At 57.4% G+C, this 18,072-nt stretch overlaps 2 protein-coding genes across 6 annotated transcripts in view; one reads left to right on the forward strand and one right to left on the reverse strand.

Moving 5' to 3' along the window:
* Nucleotides 1-14,163, forward strand: part of Phrf1 (PHD and ring finger domains 1) — a 29,948-nt gene extending 15,785 nt beyond the window's left edge. For 3 of the 5 annotated variants that reach the window (XM_046444679.1, XM_046444683.2, XM_046444682.2), the window contains exons 7-18: nt 656-753; nt 1,093-1,268; nt 2,168-2,297; nt 5,924-6,063; nt 7,972-8,153; nt 8,380-8,496; nt 8,948-9,099; nt 9,553-12,189; nt 12,448-12,602; nt 12,769-13,026; nt 13,222-13,350; nt 13,831-14,163. In XM_046444679.1, coding sequence (XP_046300635.1) covers nt 656-753; nt 1,093-1,268; nt 2,168-2,297; nt 5,924-6,063; nt 7,972-8,153; nt 8,380-8,496; nt 8,948-9,099; nt 9,553-12,189; nt 12,448-12,602; nt 12,769-13,026; nt 13,222-13,350; nt 13,831-13,974 — 4,318 coding nt within the window. In that variant the 3' untranslated portion in view covers nt 13,975-14,163. The remainder of the gene's footprint in view (nt 1-655; nt 754-1,092; nt 1,269-2,167; nt 2,298-5,923; nt 6,064-7,971; nt 8,154-8,379; nt 8,497-8,947; nt 9,100-9,552; nt 12,190-12,447; nt 12,603-12,768; nt 13,027-13,221; nt 13,351-13,830) is intronic. The other 2 variants (XM_046444680.1, XM_058579308.1) reach the window with 2 other exon arrangements.
* Nucleotides 14,164-14,470: 307 nt separating this feature from the next.
* Irf7 (interferon regulatory factor 7) lies at nt 14,471-18,002 on the reverse strand. Its single transcript, XM_046444741.2, has 10 exons — nt 17,859-18,002; nt 17,167-17,526; nt 16,917-17,079; nt 16,621-16,834; nt 16,315-16,403; nt 16,061-16,238; nt 15,755-15,844; nt 15,130-15,522; nt 14,920-15,038; nt 14,471-14,839 (listed from the first exon to the last, which is right to left on the reverse strand). Exons 2-10 carry the CDS (start codon nt 17,184-17,186, stop codon nt 14,684-14,686), a joined length of 1,422 nt encoding a protein of 473 aa, XP_046300697.1. The 5' UTR covers nt 17,187-17,526; nt 17,859-18,002; the 3' UTR covers nt 14,471-14,683.
* Between the last annotated feature and the right edge of the window lie 70 nt (nt 18,003-18,072).

The following is an 18,072-nucleotide window of genomic DNA, read 5'->3' on the forward strand; positions in this document are numbered from 1 at the left end:
GCGGTTTTCCCGACATCAAGCAGTCAGTGCTGCAGTTAGCGCTGAGTGTTCAGTTCAGGTCTGGCACAGGAGGTGGCATCAGAGACACAGCAGGGGCTGAGCCCCCAAGGCTGCCCCTGCTTTATGTGCTGGTGCCAGCCCAGGCTGTCTTCATGTGCTGACCCACCTTCTGCACTCAGTTCTCTCAGGTACATGATGTGTGCAGTTGAGCAGCTCCTGCAGCTTGCAGAGCTGAGAAGGGCAGTTTACCGTTGCATTACAGAGCATGCACACAGCTTGCTGCAGGGTGAGAGACTTCACTGTGTAGGTGTAATTGAAGCATGGATGCCCGTCTTGACATAATGATTGAGTGAAGGGCTGACAGCAAGCCCCTGTGGGATTCCTCAGGGTCCCCTGCCTACATAGGCAGGTCCCCTCTGAAGTGGGTCATCTATTGTCAGAGAATAGCAGGGAAGGTTGGTTTCTGTGACTTGCCTTGGGAAGGGAACTGTGAGCATCAACCAAAATAGATATCCCTCCTGTCACATGGGGACACAGCTCTGTCCACACAGAGTGCACTGCAGGTGGCTCACATGTAGATACTGTCTTCTCAGCTTACTTGCTTGTGGGGCTCAGGGACCAAGGCTGACAGCCCCTGTACCCTCTTGTCCTACAGGTACCACATGGAGTGTTTAGAGCCCCCTCTGCGGGAGGTGCCCGTGGACGAGTGGTTCTGTCCAGAGTGTGCAGTGCCCTCCACTGCTTCTGCCGCTGGTAACGCGCTGTCCCTGTCCCACGGAACTCTTGGGTCCTTCCCCATGGGGCCTACAGTCCTAGAGAAGAGCCACAGGGTTGAGTTGGTTTCATGGGTGGGAAGCACCCCAGGGCTTCTGTCAGAGATAATGGCTTTCTTGATACCTTCTTGGGTAGGACCTGGAGGATTGTGGTATATCTGCGGGGGGTAGTGGGCTTGGTGATTTGGAGGTTGGGAGGATCCAGCCTAGGAGGAACCCTTGTCCTGTGCCTTGGCCTGCCTTGGCAGGGTAGCCCCCTGGGTGGGCCTGTGGTGTGCAGTGCCTCTGGCCCAGCAGCCCAGGGTTCTCTTCTTCCGAGATGCCGGTCCTGTGAGTGAGGAGGAGGTCTCCCAGCTCTTGGCCGATGTGGTGCCCACCACCAGCAGGCTGCGGCCTAACGCAGGCCGGACCCGGGCCATCGCTAGGACACGTCAGAGTGAGAGAGTGAGGGCAACCGTGAACCGGAACCGGATCTCCACAGCCAGGAGGGTCCAGGTGGGTGGGTGATGCCAGGTTGTCTTGCCCAGAGTGGCCCCAGTGGTGTACTAAAAGGCAGAGTGGACATGTTGGCAGTGCTGGTCTAGACAGATGCCCCATGCCCCAGGTCTGCATGCAGTCAGCCCAGCAGGCCAGTGTGCTGTGGTCTCAGAAGTGGATCAGGACTTGGGGGTTACCCTGATGATGAGCAGTCAAGCAATCCACCTGACCTCAGGAGACTTCTTCCCACACCCTAGGGCCCTGTCGAGGGAGCTGTGTGTGCTTTCTGGCACACACAGCTCCCAGTGCTCAGTGTCACACTCTCTGATTAGAAGTGCCTCTACTCTTGGGGTGTGGAGGCGTGTCCTGAATTCCAGATGTGTTGGAAAAGCTGTGACCTATTCCCATCTGCAGCCCACACAGTCCATCCCTCTGGCTCTTTGCTCCTTCCGGTGTCCACTGCATCTTGGGTGCTGTCCTTCTCATCTCTTGAATCTCTTCTCTCTCATTCACTTGCCCCTCCTGGCCCCTGCAGGCTCTTTGCCTGCACACCTACATGGTGCCTTGCTCCACCAGGGCTCACCTGGGGCTCTGCTCTTTGCTCCCACCTGTCCCCTTCCTTCTCCTTGTTTGGAATTTCATTTGTTCCTTGGTACTTGCCTAACGTTCCCAGTCTGTCCTGGCCCAAAGCTTGCTTCCCAGAAGCCCTGCAAGGGATCACTGTCCTCATGGCTGTTTGGGCCCTGGGCTGTGGGAGGGAGGGTGGCGCTGCAGCCTGAGGATATCCCAACTTCTCTTGCTGCCTCTAGTGGGCTGTGTCCAGGGCTCTTTTCCAGGTCTGTAGTGGCACTATCCCTGCCTCAGAAAGGTGTTCTTCAGTGCACACGCCCACTAACCAGTGCTGAATCTTGCAACAGCACGTGCCAAGGTACCTCATGTCTGCTCTGCTGGATGAGACCATCGAGGCTGTTGCAACAGGCCTGAGCACAGCAGTGTACCAGCGCCCCCTGACGCCTCGAGGCCCCGTGAGACGGAAGAGGAAGACAGGTGAGCCTGGCAGGATGGGCACGCCCCCCACCAACACTTCTGCCCCAGGGCCCAGGGATGTGGTCATCTCTGTTTCGTCCCTCTGTAACTTAATTTACTCAGTCAAGTATATGTGGGCACAGTGGCCACTCCTGTCATCCTAGCCACTCAGGAGGCTGGGGCAGGGAGCTTGCAAATTCAAGGCCAGCCTGGGCAACTTGGTGGGAGCCTGTCTCAAAAAGGGCTGGAATGTGGCTCAGTGGTAGAGCGCCCAGGACAATCCTAGTACCAGAAAGAAAAAGAAGAGTGAAGTTGCTGTGGCACTCACAGGTCCTTCTGTGAGCAGAAGTTTCCTGTCTGCGTCTCTCCGGCAGTTCAGAGCAGAGAGGTTGGAACTGCAGAACGTGTTTCCAGTTCTCACTGTTTCACACTCGCCTGAGTAGAATGGGAGCGTCCCAGGTGTTGCTCGTTCTCCCACCTGCAGTGTGGTCGGGGTTTCGCTTTACTGTGTCCATGGGCACGCAGGCTGGCGTCTCCCAGTGCACTCTGCCTGGGCACGCATGACTGGCCAGGGCTCCCCCGGGGGTTCCTTCCTACAGTGGTGAGTGCCCGCGGACACCAGAGCTGAGCTGTGCACCTAGCCATGCTCCAGGCTGTGCAAACCAGTGAGGCAGGACATGTTGCACACCCGTGTTCCCTTTTTCCGTGTCTCATCCTGTGTCTTCCTGCTACACATGGCTGGGCTTAGGGTGGCAGCACTGGCCTGCTGCCCTCACTCTGATTAGAAATGCAAGGGTGGCCTTGTTGCTCTTGTGCCGACTTGCCCACCAAGGACATCAAGGAGGGACAGCCTGGCAGAGTTGTCTGGCTGCCTTTGCATGATGTGTCCTGCTGTGCCTGTGTGGGTGTTGGTATTCTTTTTTTTTTTTTTTGAGAGAATTTTTTTTTCAATATTTATTTTTTTAGTTTTCAGTGGACACAACATCTTTATTTATTTTTCTTTTTTATGTGTGCTGAGGATCGAACCCAGCGCCCTGCGCATGCCAGGCGAGCGCACTACCACTTGAGCCACATCCCCAGCCCCGGTGTTGGTATTCTTTTGCTTAGTTTGCTGTTGTGCCTCTTATAAGCCTCTGTCACGTGAACGGGAAGAGGCAGTAGTAAGCCTCACCCCACCATCCGTCGGGCTGTGTCTGCTCACAGCCAGTTTTCCCTCATCTCAATTCCATCCACTCCTGCCTTCTCGTTTATGTGAAGTAGATCCTTCATAGTATCATCATTTTGTCTATAAATATCTTGGAGTATATTCCTAAAAGAGGGAGTCCTTTTTTTTTTTAACCTTTATTTTATTTATTTGTTTATTTTTATGTGGTGATGAGGTTCGAACCCAGAGCCTCACCCGTCCTGGGCGAGTGCTCTACCGCTGAGCCACAATCCCAGCCCCAAAGAGGGAGTCCTTTTAAAAACACCTACAGTTCCAGTGTTAAATCTGAGAAAATGAGCACCAACTCTAATGCCATGAGGTAACCAGAGTTGAAAGTTCTAACGTGTCATGAATGTGATTAATTTTTTTAAATATTTTTTTTTAGTTTTAGGTGGAAACAGTGTCTTTATTTTACATTTATGTGGTGCTGAGGATCAGACCTAGTGCCTCATGCATGCTAGGCAAGCACTCTACCACTTAGCCACAACCCCAGCCCCATGTGATTAAATTTTTTTATAAATTTTAGTTAGGACATGATAGCTTGTGCTTGTAATCCCAGCTGTTAGGAGGCTGAAGCAGGAGACTGTCAAGTTTGAGGCCAGCCTGGACAATTTAGCACGGTCTTATTTCAAAAAGGCAAGTGTGCATTTGCATCAGATTGGTGCTGGGCCCAGTGGCTGTGTGTGTTTGTCCTGTTTTCCACCTGTGAGGACCAGGCCTTCTGTCCCATAGGGTGTGCCCATCATCTCTGGTGTCCTGTCCTTCAGCCTGCTTAAAGACTCTGGTTGGAGCTTAGAGGCCTGACCAGCTGTGTGAGTTCTTGTGGCTAGATTTCATTTGTGAGGGTGCCCTGGGGTAGGGTACACTCTGTCAGAAAGCTGCACTGTCTCAATTACTAGGCAGCACCATTCCATCATTTCAGCCGTACCCCTTATTCAGGGGACCTGTTCTAAAATATCCCATTAATAGCACCGAACTCGGGCTGGGGATGTGGCTCAATCGGTAGCGCGCTTGCCTGGCATGCGTGCGGCCCGGGTTCGATTCTCAGCACCACATACAAAGATGTTGTGTTCGCGGAAAACTAAAAAAAATAAATAAATATTTAAAAAAAAAAAAAAAATAGCACCGAACTCTGGACATACCATGCCTTTTCTCTGCATGCATCACCTATGATAACTTTTTTTTTTTCTTAGTTTAAAAAAAGTTTTTTAGTTGTATATGGACACAAAACCAACCTTCTTTCCTTCCCTCCCTCCCTCCCTCCTTCTTTCTTCCCTCCTTCCTTCCCTCCTTCCTTCCTTCCTTCCTTCCCACGTGCTGAGGATCAAACCCAGTGCTTCACACATGCTAGGCAAGTGCTGTTCCACTGAGCCACAATCCAGACCATATGATAAAGTTGAACTTAAAGGTTGGATGCAGTAAGAGATGGCAGTTAGTACACGATAATGAAAGTCACGTGGATGCGGTCTCTCCCACAATATCTCTGGCACGGGTGTTGTAGATCTGATTGCCAGAGCAGCTGCCAGGTACCCAGTCATGGCCAGGTGGAATGGGATGGCTCAGGATTTCACCATGCTACCCAAAACGATGCCAGTTTAAAACTTAGGTGCACTTTCTTCTGGAATTTTCCATGTGATCTGCTCAGACTGTGGTTGACTGCATGTAACTGAGGCCGTGGAAGGGAAAGTGCAGGTGGGTGCATCCACACTCCTCGCTTGGTTACTAGCTAGAGGCCCTGGGGAAGACGTGCCTTCCTGCACCATCTGCAGCCTGCCCTAGGCTGATCTTTCTTCTTCCTTCACCAGGTCTGCGGTCCTCCAGAGCAGGTCAGTTAGGGTTTCTGGCCTTGTTGGCAGACTCGGCCAACAAGCATGTTGGGCTCCTCTGTTGGACTGGCTTCCCTCCCCCTCTGAGTCTTGGAGGGGCCCTGGAGCAAGAGTCCATGGCAGTGAGAGGAGGGGGTCCTTGGCACTGGTTTTTGTCGCAGAGGGTGCAGTGTACTCACTCTTTTCCAGTCTCTAGAGCTGTCAGTGACCGCATCACAAGTGGCCACGGTGGGGTCATTGTTGCCTTGACTCTTGGTTATCAGTGTCTGTTTCTTCTTATCCATTCTTGTTTCATAATCACATAAAATATTGAAGGAGTCTAAAAGATCTAGATTACTCAGGGAAGGTGAGGCCCTTCCTGTTGCTCCCCCTTCCCTCCCTCTCCCCTTAGGGATACATTATTCTTTAAATGTTTATGGCTTATTTCGGCATTTTAAAAGTCCAAGCCAGGGCTGGGGTGTAGCTCAGTGGTAGAGCGCTTGCCTATTGTGTGAGGTCGAGTTCATTTGCCAGCACTGTGAAGAAAGAAGGGGGAGAGAATCAGTCCCAGCCAGCATGCAGAGTCCTGTGGGGAGGGACCCAGCACAGGGCACAGGTATTCCTCATTGTCTTTCCAGGGAGACGGAAGAAAGTGCCGGGAAGAAGGAAAACCCAGTCCAGGTCTTCTGTAAAAAGTAAAGGTGCCAGCACAAGATCTAAGAAGCGCCAGCGTCACGGGAAGAGGAGGAAAGGGAGAGTCCCGAAGGCCCAGGTGAAGGTGGCGTCCTGGTATTCTGCCGGCTGGGGCTGCCCTGCGGGGCTCAGGAGGAGGCCTAGCTCCTCAGTGGCTCCCTGAGACCAGCCAGGGCCTTGGTGCAGCTGGAAGGTGCAGAGACATTCTAGGCCCTCGGGCTGGCTGTGCCACAGCCCTGGAGCCTGTCCTGGGGCAGAGATCACCATCTGGGCTAGCCAGCTGCCAGGGCAGTGGGTGGCCAGTCAGAAGCCAGTAGAATGGGCAAGGACACACCCTTGCTGGCATCAGTAGCCCCTCTTTGGAGTATGAGCAGCCTGTGTCCAGCAGGCCCTTCTCAGGAGCCTTAGACTCGGTCAGTGTGAGGCAGGCGTTCACCACTTTGACATCTGGGAGAGAGAGCCCTGAACTGCAGCCCTCGACCAGGTGTCTGCCGCATCCCTGGAATTTGTACTCAGAGTGGTTGTCCTGATCAATGTCTGGGGTGAATATTTGTATAAGCACATTTTAGTTTTAAATGGAGTTTGAACATCTGGTCTGGTGATTCACTGAGATCAGAATCTGGAGTAAGGAGCCACTGAAGCTGTGACAAAGGGGACCGTGTCTGGTGGATGCTGGTCCCAGCTCTGTGGCTCCCAGGGCTCACGCTGCCCTCGACCTCTGGGGCCTGGCCATGTCAGTGCCACCCCCTCCAACACCCAGGGCGCTCCAAAGGCTCCTGGGCGCTCCAAAGGCTCCTGGGCTCCACCCTGATCCACCCTGAGTTTACCTTCTTCATCTGCCTATTTCTGTTTTTTCCCCTAAGTTTAGTTTAGTTTTGTTTTGTTATAGGCGGACACAACATGTTTATTTGTTTATTTTTTGCCAGGGATTGAACTCAGGGACACTCGAACACTGAGCCACATCCTCAGCTCTGTTTTTGTATTTTATTTTGAGACAGGGTCTCGCTGAGTTCTTAGCACCTCCCTTTTTGCTGAGGCTGGAATTGAACTTGTGATCCTCCTGCCTCAGCCTCCCAAGTTGCTGGGATTACAGGCGTGCACCACCACGGCTGGCCTTTTTTTTTTTTAGTTGTAGTGAACACAATACCTTTATTTTATTTTTATGTGGTGCTGAGGATCGAACACAGTGCCTCACACATGCTAGGTGAGCACTCTACCAATTGAGCCACAACCCCAGCCCTTTTTTTATATATATATTTTTAGATGTTGATGAACCTTTATTTTATTCATATGCGGTGCCGAGGATTGAACCCAGTGCCTCACACGTGCTAGTCAGGTGCACTACCTCTGAGCCCCAGCCCTCATCTGCCTATTTCTATAGTTCCTTTCTTCTTCTGGGACTGCTCTGTCCCCTCTCTGTCTAGAGTCTAGAGGAAGGAGCGTGTGAATAAGTACAATGGAAATGATGTTTCGAGTCCACATCTGCTGCTCACATGGTTGTCAACAGACAGCTGTTTCAATCATTGGTTGAGGTTTTTTCCCTCTTGTTGAGGGACAAGTGGGCGCGGTGGCAAACACCTGTAATCTCAAAGGCTCAGGAGGCTGAGGCAGGAGGATCGTGCAAGTTGAAGACCAGCCTCATCAACCTAGCAAGGCCCTGTGTAGCTTAGTGAGACCCTGTCTCAAAAGGGCTGAGGATATGGCTCAGTAGTTCAGTGCCCCTGGATTTCATTCCTGGTACCACAAAAAAAGGAAAGAGATGATAGAGATAATTTAGTGCCACCCAATGGCCAGCTAAGTTTATGCTTTCACTGGGACGTCAGGTGTACTCAGGTCAACCTCCGAGGCTCACCCTTGGTGCAGACGCAGCCCATGGTTCTGGGTGGTGTCTGTTCAGCCGGGGGTGGGTCCTGCTGACCGGAGCTTCTCCCTGTTGCTCTCTTCAGGTTGCAACGTCAATGATCATTTATTCTTTTTCGATACTTTGGTTCAGAATGAAGTCACGGCTCGTTCTCGAATTGCTCGGACGCTGGGCCTCTGTAGGCCTGTCCGAGGTACCTGTATGCCATCAGTGTACAAGCCAGTGGACCCCTCCCTGGGGCTGATGCGGGCAGATATTGGAGCAGCTTCCTTGTCACTGTTTGGGGACCCCTACGAGCTGGACCCCTTTGACAGGTGACTGTGCAGGGCGACCACCAATGTGGCCCACTCCCCTTCCCCCTGGGAGCCATGGGCATGGGTAAGCCTCAGGTTTCACATTCACAAAATGAGGGTAGCAGCCCCTGCCCCCAACCCTCCTCGGGTTCAGTGAGGCGACACAGAACTTGGAGGGGTCTCCTGGGCCTGGGCTGAGCCTGGGGCACAGGCTCCCCTTCCCTTGCCATGTGTCCTCCTCTAACAGTGAAGAGCTGTCTGCAAACCCTGCCTCTCCTCTGAGTACGAAGCGGAGGGTCCTGTCCCGCTCAGCTCTGCAGTCTCACCAGCCCGTAGCCAGGCCCATCTCCGTGGGGCTCTCCAGGTGTGTGGCAGTAGAGACTTCTGGGAGGGACAGGGTGGTGACCCCAGTCTTGGCTGTAGCCTTGCCTCTAGTGGTACTGCTGCTTGGCCCCTTGCCTTAGTAATCCTAGCTACTTAGGAGGCTGAGACAGGAGGATTCAAGTTCAAGGTCAAACTGGGAAACTTAGATCCAAAATTAAAAAAAAAAAAACAGACTCAAAATAAAAAACAGAAAGGACTGTTGTAGCTTGGTGGTAGAGCTCCCTGAGTCCTATCCCCAGGACCAAAAAAAATAAAAATAAATCAGAGACTTAACCAAACCAACAAAACAGGCAGAGGTACTTAACTGCCAGCTTTTGCCTGGCAGTGGGGTGGGGCACTAGTGTCAGGTGATTTCTGTAATAAAGCTACAAAAATTTGGTGGGAAGGAGGCCCGTTAGATGGCAGGGCCCGCTGTGCATCTCTGCCCACAGGAGGCCGCTCCCTGCCACCCAGGAGGAGAGCGTGGAGGAGGCACCTGTCCCGGACCTGCTGGGGAGCATCCTGTCAGGCCAGAGCCTACTGATGATGAGCAGCGCGGACGTGGTCATCCACCGGGACGGCTCTCTCAGTGCCAAGAGGGCAGGTGAGAGGCCCCTTCCTCAGCAGCCATGGCAGTGGAAGCCCTGTCCTTGGGCTGTGCTCTGGCTGGGGGCGAGAGCACCGAGGTACCAGAGGCCCAAACATAAGCAGAGGGAGGGTGCGAGGTTCTGTCACTTCCTGTGAAGGGAACGGTGGCTTTGCAGAGCAGCTCACAGACCCTCCTGCCTGCCAGGCCAGCGTGGTGCTGACCCACAGTGGTGTCACCCAGTGCAAAAGAAAGAAAACATCAGCAGGTTTCACATGCTCAAAACGAGGGTGGCAGTCCTGCCCCTGCTGCTCCTCTGCTTCAGCAAGGAGGAGGGAGCACACTATTCGGGTCTGCCTTGCGTGGCTACCCTTCCTGTGGCCCAGCGTCGGCTCTGATGGTAGTACAACAAGTCATCAAACTTCTTAAATCAGTGGTGGCACAACTGGCGTCTGGCCTTTTTGTTTCTAGCTCCAATTTCTCTTCAGCGGAACTCGGTGGGTGTGTCCGGAGGTGAGGAAAGGTCCAGGCCCAGGGACAGCCTGCAGACTGGAGTACCATCCTCAGGGATCCCGGCTAGCCGACTCACAGGAGACAGGCCGCAGAGCTCAGGGCTGAGCGGCCAGGCCAGGTCGGCCCCACAAGCAGGTGTGCCTGTACGGCTGGGTGCCTCCCCGGCTCCTGGATCAGGCCAGGCTCAGAACCTGTCAAACGGGAGTGGGCCTAGCTTGCGACAAAGTGGCAGCCCCTGGTTTAATGGCACCAGCAAGCAGTCCTTATCTCTCGGTTCTGCCTCATCTAAGATCTCCAGCAGTTGCTCCAACTCTCCATCAAGAAGTGTAGCCCTAGGGCACACCCCAAAACCACCTCCTCGGAGGGCCGCCATCTCCGAACTGCCCAGGATACCGAAGATCCAAAGGGACGGCACTGGCAGCAGGCAAGACGCAGCCCCACCCCAAGGACAGAGTGTTGAGATCCCCAGCACCTGCATCAGTCGCCTGACAGGCAGGGAGGGCCCTGGGCAGCCAGCGCAAGGCCGGGCAGAGAACGAGCCCAGCCACAGGGGCCCCCAGGACCCCGGCTCACACACAGGCAGCTCCCGGCCCCCAGCTCCCAGCTCTCATGCCAGCCTAGCCTCCCTGGGGCCCTCGAGAGGAAAAGGTCTCGGGTCCACCTTTGAGAGCTTCAGGATCAACATCCCGGGAAACACAGCACATTGCAGCCGACTGTCCAGCCCTGGCTTCTGCAACACTTTCCGGCCTGTGGACAGCAAGGTACAGAGGAAGGAGAACCCTTCCCCGCTGTTCTCTATCAAGAAGACGAAGCAGCTCAAGAGTGAGATATATGACCCCTTTGACCCCACGGTTTCTGACTCAAGCCCTCCCAGCAGCAGCCCTGAGAGTCTTGGCCCCAGCCTCCTACCATCGGAGATTACAAGAACCATCTCCATCAACAGTCCCAAGGCCCCGGCATTTCAGGCTGTGCGCTGTGTCACCTCCTACACTGTGGAAAGTGTCTTCGAGACCGAGGCGGAGCCCCCTGTGTCCAGTGTGCTGAAGCTCCGGGGTGAGGGTGCTGCTGAGGGGGCCTCTGATGTGGAGCAAGAAGAGCTAGGTGAGGAGCCTACAGAAAGCCGGGGCCCTGCTGCCCGGGCACAGAGACCATCCCCCCAGGACCCCTGGGATGACGAAGATGGCGCTGCCCACGGCACCTTCTTTGGCTCTGAGGAGCGGATGGTAACCTGTGTGACTATCCTGGAGCCGGAGGCCTCCCCTAGCCCAGATGCGCCACAGGCAGCCACCCACAGGATTGTGGAGCTGCGGGCCCCATCCCGCTCCCGCTCCACCTCCAGCAGCAGGAAGAAGGCCAAGAGGAAAAGGGGGACCAAGGAGCACCGGAGGACACGCTCCAGGACCCACTCTGGCTCCAGAGACAGGACCTCACGCTCGGCTTCACCCTTGGTTGAGGAGCACTCTAGGGGGCGCGAGGCCAAGGGCAAACACAGGAGGCCTTCCAGTGACCGTGCCAGCAGCCAGGAGAGAGCAAAGAGGAGGAAGGCCCAGGACAGGAGTAGGGAGCGGAGGAGAGACTCCAGGGGACGAGGCCGGAGGAGGTCCCGGTCACGCTCAGGAAGCCCCGGCAGTTCCTCCTGCGAGCGCTATGGGAGCAGGAGAAAGAAGAGGCGCCAGTCGGGGTCCAGGTCTCATGGGAGGGACTGCTCTCCACCCAGCAGCCTGGAGAGGGCCCGGAGGCACAGGCACCAGCGGGAAAGGAGCCGAGAGCGGCCCAACAAGGAGAGCACAGGCCGGGCCCGAGAGAGAAGGAAGTGGAGGTCACGGTCGCCCAGCTCAGAGCACAGGGCGCGAGAGCCCCGGCAGCCACGTTCCCGAGAGAAGCGGCCCCGCTCCCCGGAGAGGAAGGGAACTGCCAAGGAGGCGTCCCCGGTGCCCGCTCTGCAGCAGGAGGTGAGGCAGGGCGGAGCCCACTCAGTCACTGCCCCAGTCCCAGCAGAGACGGGCATCGTGGCAGAGGTGGTGGTGTCTGGCCAGGTGCTCTCACAGGCACCCCCTGTCCTGGAGGAGCCAGCTGAGTGTGCACCTGAGGACCTGGATTATGGGGCCTCCGTGGAGGCGGGCCACGTCTTCGAGGACTTCTCAAGTGAAGCCATCTTCATCCAGCTTGATGACATGAGCTCACCTCCTTCCCCTGAAAGCACTGACTCCTCCCCAGAACGAAGCTTCCTGCCCAACCCTGCATTGCCCCCAGCCACGCAGGCACAAGAGCCCACCCTGGCTGCCATCCAGAGGGAGGTGTCGCTGATCCACAGTGAAGACGTTGTGCACCCCCTGCCCCGGGCAGAGGGACCCCCAGAGCAGCGCCCACTCAGGCAAGACTTGGCAGAGAACACTGTCATGGCTCCCAGCACCCTGGCTGTGGCACCAGTAGAGGAGGACAGCCCCTCAGGGAGTGGGAGGCTGTGCCAGGTGGCCGGGCCTGAGGAAGCAGCAGTACAAGCCCCCCTGCTGCGGTCCCGGGCCTTGGTGAAACGCGTCACTTGGAACCTCCAGGAGTCTGAGGGGGGCGCCGTGGCCCCGGACAGAGGCTCAAGTGAGTATGTGCTTCTGTGGCTGAGCAGGCAGGGTGCCCTGTGGGTGGAGCACCCTGTGGGTGGGGCAGGGAACAGCCACCCAGGGGCCCCCACCTCCCTGGCTCTTCAGGGCCTAGCCCCAGTAGGCCCAGGGAGGACCTTGGGCTTGACCTTGTGGTCCCCACTGCCAGTGCTTTTCTAGGGTTCCAGCTAGCAGGCTGTGTTCTGGCCGAGGCTGGTCCCAGGGCACCCACCTCCCCTGTGTGTTGGACCCCCAGGGACGCCACTTCACAGGCCACAGAGGCCGCGGGAAGAAGCCTGGGACACTGAGGATGGGGGCCCCATAGGCGACACTCAGGCGCTGATCTCTGAGCTGCCACCTCCCAGCCACATACTCCTAGAGCCTGGATTCCCTGACATGAACCCCTCTCAGGTAGGTGCCAGGCTAGAGGACATGGGCCACACGGCCACATCAGCTAGGACCAAGGCCTTGTGGTGCCATTTCATTTCTGCCCTGCCCCCTGTGCTTCGGGAGTGGGGCTGCAGAGGGGGATTGCCAACCCTCGGGGCTCTGCACTCAGTGGGTCATTCTTGTCCAGGTTTACAGCTCCAACATGCCTCCCGGCTTGGCTCAGCCTCCAAGCATCCCACCTTACACGCTGATCAGCCAACCCTCAGTCCAGTTTATTCTACAAGGGAGCCTTCCTCTCGCGGGCTGTGGGGTGGCCCAGAGTGTGGCCCCTGTGCCCACCGCACTAGCTACAGCCTCAGAGCCGGCTGGTCAAGCCAGCACCACTGACTTGGAGGAGAGGACAGCCACTCCCAGGCCAGCCACAGAGAAGACCAGGAAGGAGGAAGTGAGTGCCACTGGCCCTTCCCAGGGTTCCTGGGGCTGAATTGAGGAGCAGAAGCCAGCCCAGGGGGCTCCGTCAGGATGGTGGGAGCTATTGGGTTTGCCTCTTGCTTCTGGGCTGAAATGGCTCCCAGCACCATGGGGCCTCGCACCAAAGGCCCTCACCTGCCATCAGTGTCACGGGTGTCTTCCCTCCTAGTACATGAAGAAGCTGCACATGCAGGAGCGAGCTGTGGAGGAGGTGAAGCTGGCCATCAAACCCTTCTACCAGAAGAGAGAGGTGACCAAGGAGGAGTACAAGGACATCCTCCGCAAAGCTGTGCAGAAGGTGGGCTACAGGCACCTGTGCCCTCGCTGGGGAGCCTGAGGTCTTGGGCAGCATGGCCCGGCAGGAGGCAGGTCACTGCTCTTTCTTGCCAATACAGACTTTCAGGGTCCGTAAGTATAGCTTGGGCCTGGCCTGCCAGACCATGTCCTGACTGAGGCCTTGGGTCAGTTCTCTCTGTAGCTGCCCCTCACTCATGAGCATTCATGCTTTTGAAAAAGCTAAAATAACGCATGGCATTTAAAATGGCCCTATCCATGCCCAACTTGCAGGTGGTAAATGCCCTGGGGGATCTGTCTACAAACCTGTGACACTTGGGGCACCCTCAGCAACCCTGTGAGGTGGTAGACAGATGGCACGACCCTGTAGGCAGAACCCTGGGCCCTGCTCTGTGGGCATGGAGGCCTGGATAGCGGGGGCTCAGGCCCTGTTGCTGCAGCGTCTGGCCTGAAGCATGTTGGGTAACCAGATCTCACTCTCCAGATCTGCCACAGCAAGAGTGGCGAAATCAACCCTGTGAAGGTGGCCAATCTGGTGAAGGCCTACGTGGACAAGTACAGGCACATGCGTAAGCACAGGAAGACCGAGGCTGGGGAGGAGCCGCCCGCCCAGGGGACCGAGGCCTGAGGCCCGAGGCCCTTGAGCCTTTGTCACAAAGGCCTGGGGCCACCAGCACTCCTGCCTTTGGGCTCCCGTGATGACACCGGTCTGCACCTGTCTTGCTCACAGTTGAAAACTGGACTTTTTTATATGTATATTATAGATACACTGTTTCCATTGTGTTCTAATTTATCAAAAATGGCTTATCTTTAGAAACTTTGCTGTGGCCTCAGTACTTGGAAGGTGAAGCCTTTGGTGATAGTCTGGGGCAGGGAGAGACTCCTGGATCCTTTTCCAGGTGGCCTCCTTTGTCTCTGTTTTAGCAATTTCTCTATTTTCAGTTTTAAAATCGCCTTCCGCCCCTTCAGGTAATTGTTCCAGGTTTGCACTCCACCAGCTGCTTCCCAGGAGGCAGAGCACAGTGCTCCAGACCTCCAGGCAGGACAGGTACCGCTGGGCACATGATGGCACCTCCCCAGCTCTCCTGGTGGACCAGCTTTCCCCCACACCCAACTCAGGGGCATTTGTATCCAGTGAGTGGTTTATTAGCACTTCAGTGTGTCACTTGAGTGCGCGATAAACAGAAGAGTGGGCATGCAGGGGAGGTCTGCAGTGTGCTTCCTGGGCTTCACCTCCCTTGCCAGGGCCCTGCATGTCTGGTCAGTACTGCCAGCAGGGAGAACAGGACAGCACTGGTTCTCGGCACTCTTCTGTTGGGGGCGGCTGGGGTAGGGGGCTAAGCTGGCTGTTCCAGCTCCATGAGGAAGTGCTCAATGTCATCGTAGAGGCTGTTGGTGCTTGACAGGGACAGGCTGAGGCTGCCACTGTCCAGGGAGGACACGCCCTCACGTTGCACACCCTCCAGGTGCACCCGGCACAGCCATGGCTCCAGCTGCAGGGGGGCATCTGTCAGGGCCCTGGTGACCTGAGGGCCAGGCAGTCCCTTCTCACCCTCCTGGCCCCGGGCCTCACCTTCACCAGGACCAGGTTCTTTTCCTTGGGCCTCCCTGCTGACAGGTCCTGCCCAAAGCCCAGGTAGATGGTGTAGTGTGGGGAGCCTTGGCGCCTTCGTGTCCGGAATTCCCCCAGCTCTGCAGGAGGTGGCTCTGGTGAGCAGGGTGGGCAAGGCTCCCAGGGGAATACCTAGAGTCGGCCCACTTCCCAGGCAGGTGCCTCACTGACCTCGGAAGAAGGTGCTGAAGTCGAAGATGGGGGTGTTGCAGTTGCGCTCCAGCAGCTGGGCTGGGCTGGAGGGGCTGGCAGAGCCCAAGGGACTGCCCACCTCCCAGTACACCTTGCACTTGCCCATGCGCCGGGCCCACAGTGCCAGTCCGCGCTGCTCCAGCTGCAGGCCAGGGGTCACATGCTGCAATAGCTTCTCCGTGTAGTGCAGCTGCTTCTGGTCAGGGAGCTCAGCAGGGCTAGGGAAGACCACCTGCTGGGGCTCCTCCGAGGCCCTGATGGCTGGGCCAGGGGGTCCATACAGGAACACACAGCTGGGCTGCCCCACCATTGCCTGCAGCACTGTGCGTCCCTTGTACATGATGGTCACATCCAGGGCACCTGGGCTGGGATCTGCATACACCAAGCTGTGAGCAACAGGTGTGTGCGGAACAGGCGGTACCCAGCCACCTCCCCCTGGGGTGCCCTGCTAGCAAAGGGTGCTGTCATAGGCTCGTGTCATAGGCTCTGCTGCATGCATGGGGGCCGTACCCTGGCCTGCATCTGGGAAGGGCTGAGTTGGTTCCTGTCCCCAACCCCCTTCCTCCCCATCCCCATCCCCACCGCAGGTTCTCGAGCTTCTCACCTGTCATAAGGGCCGTGTGTTGAGGCCTGGGGCTGGGGACAGCTTCCACTGCCCGTGCTGTATGAAGCGCCTCCAAAGGGCACTCTGGGCCTGAAGGTGACAGTGCAACACCCAAGTTGCCCAGCTGTGGTGGCTCTGTTTCTGCCGGACTTGCCCTTCGTGGTGCCCCAGCACCCCACATCCTCCTCAAGGGCCCACCCCAGGACACTGGGTCCCTTTCCCTCTCCCCAGGGTCTCTGCTGTCCTGTCTGCCCCCTTCCCTCAGTACAGCCCCTGCAGAACAGAATGGCCCCTGCTGTCCCTCACCAGAAGGCCCCGGAGGGGCTGGGTCTACCCGCCATGCAGCCTCCATCACGGGGTCCCCCAGGAGGCTGTGCTGAAGAACCTGGAGCAAGAGGTCCCCTGTGTCACCTGCTGTGATGGGCAGAGGGCTTGGGGCTTGCAGCTTAGTGTCTCCTGCCAGGAATGGTCCTAGGGGCCCACCCTGCAAGGGAAAGACAGTCTGGTGTAAGCAGCTCCCAGCCCCAACGACCAGGGGCAGAGATGGGCAGAGCCTGTACCTGTGTAGGCAGGACACCTTCAAGAGCCTCTTCTTCCCCCTGATAGACAGCTGGGCCTTCCGAAAGTGGGGGGCCAGTTGGACCTGGGGCTGGCATAAGACCTGGTTGTGAATGTCCCGAGTACCCCCAGGTCCCAGCACCCTGCTCCTTCCTTGCTGTTAACCTCTTCCCCTCAGTGACCTGGCACCTGGTGGCAAGGCCTGGGGCTTTAAAGCAGGACACCCCAACATGGGGCTGGAGGCCAAGATAAGGCGGAGCCCTCTACCCATCCACCCACCTTCCTGTCCAGCCTGGGGGGTTCCTTACCTCTCCTCTCCAGCTCAGGGTTGAGCGCGTACACCTTGTGTGGGTCCACAGGGTCCCCTGAGTTGTCTTGCAGCATCCGGAAGAGCCGGGTGCTGTGCAGTGCGCATCGGAAGTTGGTTTTCCAGCCCGCACGCTCTGCAGCCTCAGCCTCTGGGGGTGGCCTGTCGCCCCCGCCAGTGTTGGGTGGCCACCTGCCTCGGGCCACTGCCCAGGCCTGGGAAAAAGAAAACACAGGCCGAGGGGTGGAGCCTTGGGGTCCCAGACAGGTCCTCCGTGGGAGTGGGGCTGGGCCCCACCTTGAAGATGCGGGCGTCTGCCTCTCCTAGGTCCTTGCGAGCAAAGTGCTTCCAGGGCACCCGAAAGACCGTGTGGGCGTCGTCCAGCCACCGCAGCCCCTCGTAGCAGCCGCTGCTGACCTCACCCAGAAGCCACTCTCCAAACAGAACTCGCTGGACCCCCCTGCGGGTGGGGTGGCCACGCTTGGTCAGGGCCCAGCGCCAGGCCCAGGGATCACATGGGGAGGGAGGGCAGGCTGGCAGTTCTCACCTCTGAGGAACTACAGCCATTGTTCTTTATACACGGTCAGTCTGGGAGTCAGGGTGGCCCTCCACTGAGATTCTGGGCAGGGGCAGTGGCAGGTACTATCACAGGTGAGATACGGGTTCCTCGTGTGTCACTTGAGGTGTCAGAGTGTGGCCACAGTGTGGCCAAGGTGTCACAAGTGTGACCCAGGTGTGGAGAGTCACAGATGTGGATTGAGGGCTTCTCACCACCTCTGTTGCCCAAGTGTGGATTCCTGGGCCAAGGTGGAGATAGGTGTGACGACAGATGTGGCGAGAGCACACACACGTGAAGTCACAGATGTTAAGCCAGCGTCCAGGCCTGGCAGAGCTCACAGGCTGGACCCTGCAAAGACAAGATGGGAAAGCCCGTGTGGAAGGGCAGGGTCAGAGTCCAGGAAAGCGAAACTGAGCTTCGCGGGGAAACCGAAACCTAGAGGGCGGGGCGGCGGGTAGGCGCCCTCCCACGGCCGGCGGTCCACCGTCCACCGTCCACCGTCCCAGCCCCGTCCTCGGCCCGACCCCACTCCCCACCCCACCCCCGGTCTCACGGAGCCCCCTTCAGGCTCCCCAACCCTTGGTGCGGCCCCTTCCCGGCCGCTGCTGGTGGAGAGAACAAGGACTCCCACGTGGGTCGTAGCTCCCCTCTGTTCCGCGTGGGCCAGGGGTCCCGCATACCTGGGTGCCGGAGCCGCCGGGACGGGACGTTTCTCTCCCAGAGAGGACGCAGCCGTGCTTTTATTGTGCCCGGGCCGGGGCGGGCCGGGGGCGGGCCGGGCCTAAGCCCTGCAGGTGCATCGCGGGCGTCACATGCTCCCGTGGGAGGTTCCCGTGCCGCCGGGCCTGCCCAGCCCCTGCGCTGACTCGGGTCGGGGCGATCTCGCTCTGGGCA

Source organism: Marmota monax, unplaced genomic scaffold (genome assembly GCF_021218885.2).
Source record: "Marmota monax isolate L192 unplaced genomic scaffold, Marmota_monax_Labrador192_F-V1.1 WCK01_AAM20220418_F8-fsc00038, whole genome shotgun sequence".
Classification (NCBI taxonomy): Eukaryota; Metazoa; Chordata; class Mammalia; order Rodentia; family Sciuridae; genus Marmota; species Marmota monax.

Excerpts from the sequence above, each read along its gene's own strand:
- Irf7 (XM_046444741.2), bottom strand. The coding sequence starts at position 17,186 with ATGGCTGTAGTTCCTCAGAG. Across the intron at positions 16,835-16,916 it reads CAGACGCCCGCATCTTCAAG|GCCTGGGCAGTGGCCCGAGG; the intron begins GTGGGGCCCAGC and ends TCTTTTTCCCAG. Across the intron at positions 16,404-16,620 it reads CCCTGAGCTGGAGAGGAGAG|CCCCAGGTCCAACTGGCCCC; the intron begins GTAAGGAACCCC and ends GTCTTATGCCAG.